The sequence below is a fragment of the Chenopodium quinoa genome, unplaced genomic scaffold (assembly GCF_001683475.1).
Source record: "Chenopodium quinoa cultivar QQ74 unplaced genomic scaffold, ASM168347v1, whole genome shotgun sequence".
NCBI classification, from domain to species: Eukaryota; Viridiplantae; Streptophyta; class Magnoliopsida; order Caryophyllales; family Amaranthaceae; genus Chenopodium; species Chenopodium quinoa.
The window spans coordinates 332,540-339,816 of NW_018743623.1; the positions used below are offsets into that span (position 1 = coordinate 332,540).

At 36.1% G+C, this 7,277-nt stretch overlaps 1 protein-coding gene across 1 annotated transcript; it reads left to right on the plus strand.

Moving 5' to 3' along the window:
• LOC110683171 (5-methyltetrahydropteroyltriglutamate--homocysteine methyltransferase) lies at positions 1 to 5,460 on the plus strand. Its single transcript, XM_021859516.1, has 12 exons — positions 1 to 137; positions 1,297 to 1,647; positions 1,753 to 1,840; positions 2,447 to 2,574; positions 2,663 to 3,054; positions 3,143 to 3,306; positions 3,475 to 3,555; positions 3,658 to 3,824; positions 3,923 to 4,028; positions 4,119 to 4,369; positions 4,481 to 4,682; positions 4,792 to 5,460. The coding sequence occupies exons 1-12, from the start codon at positions 115 to 117 to the stop codon at positions 5,158 to 5,160; spliced, it is 2,322 nt and encodes a 773-aa protein (XP_021715208.1). The 5' UTR covers positions 1 to 114; the 3' UTR covers positions 5,161 to 5,460.
• The last annotated feature ends 1,817 nt before the right edge of the window (positions 5,461 to 7,277 follow it).

The following is a 7,277-nucleotide window of genomic DNA, read 5'->3' on the forward strand; positions in this document are numbered from 1 at the left end:
TACCCAAACGACTTCCTACTAAAATGCTCGCCTTCTACCTCTTACTCTACTTTCTATCTCTGCTTCCTCTCTCTATTCTTGGCGGTAGGAACCCATTTCTCTAAGGACTCATCAATGTCTACAGGTTCCTCCTCAAGGTACTTTCTCTCTCCTCTTTTCTCTCCGATTTTCATTCTCAACCATTCGTTGTTTTGAATGATTATTTGCTATAATTATCGCTTTGATTTTTTGTTATTTATTTGATAATCAATTCATTTCTTTCAAATTGTTCGTCATTTTTGTTAATCGAAATAAAAATTCATGTGAGTGTTGTTCATTCATGCTTTTTGATTATTTAATTTGATTTAGATCTGCTTTTTGATGTGTCGGTTAGCTCAGATTTATCTTTATTCTTTGGGATCTGAATTTTTTTAATTATAAAATGTAGATCTGATGATGAAAAATTATTGATTAATTAATGTCGGATCATAGGAAACTAGATCTAGTTGATTTTGATTGAAATATAGATCTGTTGTCATTGTGCATTGTGATTATACTTTGATGATCCAGCTTAATTCATTATTGCTTAAGATGATTAATTTTTGTGTTGAATTTAGCTAATTTAATTAGGTATTTGGTTTACATGAAATTTTTGTGTTGAGAGTTATATCTGAATTTTGTTTGATTAATTCGAATATTCAAATCTGATTGTTAAGAGTATGTTATAATGATTAAAAAATTAGTTAAGGTAGGTAGATCAATCATAATCTGTTGTCGTAAGGTTCGAACTTATGACCTTTTTCGGCTGGAAAGTTGAGGTTATAGTTGATACTATAGTGCACATTTGATCCGTTTATTCTGTAAAAAGTTGTCAGATATGAACATTTAATAAGAGTTTCTGAAAAAATGCATTTGTAACATTCTTTCATTACTTTTTCTGACTTGTAAGACTTTTTAATGTATGAATCTGAGGAAAATGAGATAGTTGAAAATCGAATTGAAGTAAAAATGATTTAAAATTTAAGTTACTTTAATTATTTAGGTGATCATTTATGCTAGTGTAGTAATTGTCTGAAAACGACTTGAAGTCGAAAATCTCGAAATGTATACGAGTACATGAATTATTTAGCCGATCATTTATCGTAGGATTTGGATGAGTCATTAGAGTAATATGGTTTTTTTTGAGTCGTAATTTGATGACCTGTTTTATGATATTAATTTACGAAGTATACACGAATCGTAGTTAGATTACCATATGATTGACAGTTGTGGAAAATGGCGCTAAATACTGTTTGTATTGTTTTTATTTACTTGCAGCATGGCATCTCACATCGTTGGATACCCCCGTATGGGACCCAAGAGAGAGCTCAAGTTCGCTCTTGAGTCTTTCTGGGATGGCAAGAGCAGCGCTGAGGATTTGAAAAAGGTGTCTGCTGATCTTAGGGCATCCATCTGGAAGCAGATGTCTGATGTTGGTATTAAGTACATTCCCAGCAACACCTTTGCTTACTACGACCAGGTCCTTGACACCACCGCCATGCTCGGTGCTGTTCCCCCAAGGTATGGGTGGAGCGGTGGTGAGATTGGATTCGATGTTTACTTCTCCATGGCCAGAGGTAATGCCTCTGTCCCTGCTATGGAGATGACCAAGTGGTTCGACACCAACTAGTAAGTGATGATGGGCTTCTTTGCTTAATTTAAATAATCAAGTTTTATCGTATTCTGTTTTGAAAATCTTCTTTGAGCTCATATGTGTGATGTTGCTTGCTGCAGCCATTACATTGTCCCCGAGTTGGGCCCAGAAGTAAACTTCTCTTACTCTTCCCACAAGGCTGTTGAAGAATACAAGGAGGCCAAGGCTGTATGTTCTCATTCACTTATATTTTATTTTTATTAGTACTATATTAAGCAAGGGTGAACTGGAAAATGCACATTATGCAAGCGTTGTTGGTTGATAACCAGATTAAGTTTATTGATTGCTACTTATCTGGTATTGAAAAATCTTTGTTGAATTCAAGAGGATGGATATGCTTGTCATCGAAGAATGTTAATAGAACATGCTCTAGTATTACCTGTGAAGAACTTAAACAAAGAGTGAAATCATCTGAAATTTGGTTTTAGTTATGAAGGCCTTGATATCAAACTAAATTTTCACAACTAGGTTTATAATGCTATAGGTTTAAGGTTTCCCTCGAGGATTTCTTGTCACTTGTTTATGTTAGATTATTGTTATTTTCTGGTCTATCAATAACTGAACCCTTGTCCCCGGGAGGTTCTTGATTGTCATGCTGTTAGTTTTTATTTGGGGGCCTTTCTTATTGTCCGGGGCTATATATTGCTGAGCTTCTTCTGTTCTTAAGTAGTCTCTATAAAGTTCAGTCCAATTATTATTATTATTTTTTTTTATTTTTTTTTTAAATACACTTGGTGACTATTGAAGTAACTTATCTTATCGTTTGTCCTACAGCTTGGAGTAGACACTGTCCCAATTCTTGTTGGACCAGTCTCCTACCTGTTGTTGTCCAAGCCTGCTAAGGGTGTTGAGAAATCATTCCCTCTGCTTTCTCTTCTTCCCAAGATCCTAGCAGTCTACAAGTGAGTATCAACATCTTCTATAATTCTATTTAGTTTTGTTTTTGTATTACTTGATATCTAGTTTCTGATATATATGTTCTGTTTACAGGGAAGTTATTTCTGAACTAAAGGCAGCTGGTGCTTCTTGGATTCAATTTGATGAGCCTGTATTGGTGAAGGATCTTGAATCTCACCAATTGCAAGCCTTCACTGAGGCTTACGCTGAACTAGAATCTACTTTGTCTGGCCTGAATGTTGTTGTTGAGACTTACTTTGCTGATCTTACCCCTGAGGCATACAAGACCCTTGTTTCTTTGAAGGGTGTCACCGGATTTGGGTTTGATTTGGTTCGTGGAACCAACACCTTGGATTTGATTAAGGCTGGATTCCCATCAGGCAAGTACCTATTTGCTGGAGTGGTCGATGGAAGGAACATTTGGGCCAACGATCTTGCCGCTTCCCTTGCTTTGTTGCAGGGCCTTGAGAGCATTGTTGGAAAGGGTTGGTGACTTAACTTGTATCTCAAAACAAAAAAATTTATGTTGCCTATTAAAGACGTTTGGCTAACTTAGTTGTTCTTTGCTTGCAGACAAGCTTGTGGTCTCCACTTCCTGCTCACTTCTTCACACTGCTGTTGATCTTGTTAACGAGACTAAGCTTGATGATGAAATCAAGTCATGGCTTGCATTTGCTGCACAGAAAGTTGTTGAAGTTAACGCTTTGGCCAAGGCATTGTCTGGTCAGAAGGATGAGGTAAACCTCTATGCTACTACATTTTTGCTTGCCAGAATAAGGTTTTTTTTTATTTATTTATTTATTTTTTTTAATTAATTAAAACTAATTTTTGATATAGTTTTGCGACAATTTCTTTGGTTGTGAATATCATATATGATCCCTAAAATTTTTGTTACTTTTTTCCAGGCCTTCTTCTCTGCCAATGCTGCTGCTCTTGCATCAAGGAAGTCCTCCCCAAGAGTGAACAATGAAAATGTTCAAAAGCTTGTAAGCAGTTCTCCAGCATCTGTCATATTGCTGGTGTTTTATACTTAAGTTGTTTGTGGATAATTTTCAAATAATTGATGTGTTCTGTTTGATGCAAATTAGGCTGCTGGATTGAAGGGATCAGACCATCGCCGTGCTACAAATGTTAGCTCTAGACTTGATGCTCAGCAGAAGAAGCTTAACCTCCCTGTTCTCCCCACCACCACCATTGGATCTTTCCCACAGACCGTGGAGCTTAGGAGGGTGCGTCGTGAGTTCAAGGCCAACAAGTGAGTCATCTGAGGCAATTTGAAGCAAACTTCAACTAACTTCTTATTCATTCATTTAATCATGTCTAATACTGGTGCTGTTTGATTACTTTTTGTAGGATTTCCGAGGAAGAGTATGTCAAGGCTATCAAGGAGGAGATCAGCAAGGTTGTCAAGCTCCAAGAAGAACTTGACATTGATGTCCTTGTTCACGGAGAGCCTGAGGTGAGTTATTTGCATAATTGTTAACCTATAGAAAGATTTGTATGCTAGGTCTTCATCTTCTTGACTGCACATGCATTTTTGGTTTTGTAGAGGAACGATATGGTTGAGTACTTTGGAGAGCAATTGTCTGGTTTTGCCTTCACTGTGAATGGATGGGTACAATCATATGGATCTCGATGTGTGAAGCCACCAATTATCTATGGTGATGTCAGCCGCCCCAAGCCAATGACTGTTTTCTGGTCATCCACTGCTCAGAGCATGACTTCCCGTCCGATGAAGGGTATGCTTACAGGGCCTGTGACCATCCTCAACTGGTCCTTCGTCCGTAATGACCAACCTAGGTATGGTCTCTTTCCTCAGAAACTGGGAATCTGATAAAACCCTGCTCCAAATCAATGGTTTGGATTGTGGCTCAATTTCTCATATATTTATTTGTGTCATTGTGTATTCAGGCACGAGACTTGCTACCAGATTGCTTTGGCCATCAAGGATGAGGTGGAGGATCTTGAGAAGGCTGGTATCAATGTTATCCAAATTGACGAGGCTGCTTTGAGAGAAGGTTTGCCACTCAGGAAGTCTGAGCATGGGTTCTACTTGAAGTGGGCTGTCCACTCCTTCCGTATCACCAATGTTGGAGTCCAAGACACCACTCAGGTAACTTTTGCTACATTGTGACTCGTGTTGCTGAATTTTGTACCAGGAGGTTCTTAAGCTATAAAAATGAATTTCAATGCTCATCTCTATTATTGGCTTACTTTTGCAGATCCACACCCACATGTGCTACTCCAACTTCAATGACATCATTCACTCCATCATCGACATGGATGCTGATGTCATCACCATTGAGAACTCTCGCTCTGATGAGAAGCTCCTCTCAGTCTTCCGTGAAGGTGTTAAGTACGGTGCTGGAATTGGTCCCGGTGTCTACGACATCCACTCTCCAAGAATCCCACCAACTGAGGAAATTGCTGACCGCATCAGGAAAATGCTTGCGGTTTTGGAGTCCAACGTCTTGTGGGTGAACCCTGACTGTGGTCTCAAGACCCGTAAGTACGGTGAGGTTAACCCAGCTCTTTCCAACATGGTTGCTGCTGCCAAGCAATTGCGCCAAGAACTTGCCAGCGCCAAGTAAAGGGTTTCCTGAAAGTGATGAGAACATACAAAAAAGCTTTGGTGGATTCTTACATGATAATATTGGCTTTCAATTTCCCAATAATCAAATTAGATTAGTTTGTGAGTTTAGTATATGGCTCCTTTGAGGAAGCCTTGTTTAGATTGTTGCCTGTTTTTGGAATGTTTAGTTTTGTTATTAAAAATTTTCTTTCTTCATCCTTTGAGAGTTCGGTCCTTCGGTTGTTTTCAATGAGGATTGAGGACTACTCAGTGTACTTCTACTATGAAATTTAAAGAAATGCCTTTTTCTTCCGACAAATGTATTTTTATTGCTTTGCTTGAATTTGTTTTCATGAACAATATGATTCGATGCAGATAAAAGAGCCAAATAACTGAGCCCTTATCCTCCCAAAGTTTCAATATTAGATTAGTAATTACAGTGCGAACTTGGTAGATTGACATTCTTTTTTTGGAACATTCAATATTAAGTCGGAAATCCAAAGGCAAAAATGCCGTCAAGAATTCATATAGGATAAAGTGGCTAATCCCAACTACTTGTAATATTTTCCATGAAGTCCATGATTCATATGATTCATCATACCGTCACGTTATCCATCATATGGCATATCTAACGTCATCATCATCAACCTTATGTACTATGTATGTTTTTAGTGATACACAAAATAAACCATTGAAATTTTAAGTTTATGATGCTCATGCAACACGGATATGTATCAGAATCCCCCCCCCTCTTTCCATGTATGTTGTTTGATGCACAAGTATTCCATTTTGGAGATGTTTAATAGCAAAATTTGTCTTTCCAATACCTTTCATTTTTTTATAATTCTTTCTTCAAGTATTCTACAGTAACTATCTGGGTAACAATGATATTCAAATCATCAACATACATGACAATTATGACACATCCTCTTTTTTTTTTATAAAGAAATTACAATTTGACGAAAAAAAAGAATGTTTAAATATTAATTTTCTCTTAATTTTCCTACCCCTTATTAGTAACTTTTTTTTTTAAAAAAGGGGTTGGAAATAAATTTGGTATCGAAATTTAGCAAAATTTTATGGGAGAAATAAATTTTAAAAACACTAAAACAAAATATATTAGGGCTTTTAAAGTGTCTGTCGAAAAAAATAGAAATTTTGGTCTAAAATGTCGCCTGAGTTTATTGTTTTTACCAAACTGTCGCATATGGTTAGCTTTTTATTTTTTTATTTATTTATTTTTTTTTATCAAATTGTCGGTAGAGGTTTTTTTTATTTACCAATCTGGTCAATTGGCCGAAGAATGACAATATAAAGGTTTTATAAGTTTGCTCAAGTGAAATTTTGGCAGGCTTGTTTACGAAGGTTCTTTCAATAGGTACATTAAAAAAGTTCATAGATTGCATCGTCTCAAAGATCTTAAGTGTAGTAATCATGGGGGGAAATTAAATCATGCTGCACTTTTTTTTTTTTATTCTTAACTGTGATTTTATCCCACTAGATTTTTTCTAATAAGGTTTTTAACGAGGCAATATTTTATGTGCATCATGAAATAACTAGTATTTTGGCTTGTGCGATGCACAAGCTATTAATATTATTAGAAAAATTGGGAAACAATTATATATTTTTGTTTATTTTATTTTACTTCATCAAATGTTTTTTTCCTGAGAAAAATGAAGAGTTTAGTTTAAAAGAAGAGGAAGGAGTTAGTGACAATTGAAATGCACCCATATATAGTACGTAGTACTTTATATTAAGTTAGGGGATTTGAAGTAAACATTAAATACATATGGTGAATTATTTTTTGAGTCAAAACATAAGCTAGAAATATTATTGCAAGTCACATTCCATCAAAGTAAGAAGACGGGGAAAACGTTCATACATGTGTTCGGAGCTACCATTTGTATCCAATCTTGCAACAAGATGAGCACGGAATTTCTAGCTCTTTTGACATGAGAAAATCTATAAGAAGAAAAAGACATTGATAAAGACCTAATGTTATTATGAAGGAGAAAAATAGGAGCATAACCAACTGATGCATGATTAATGTTTATCACAACACTCAAAACATTACTCTCTAGTCCCTATCCATACTTTTCTGTAATAAAAATGATCTGATGAAGAATCTATAGATTG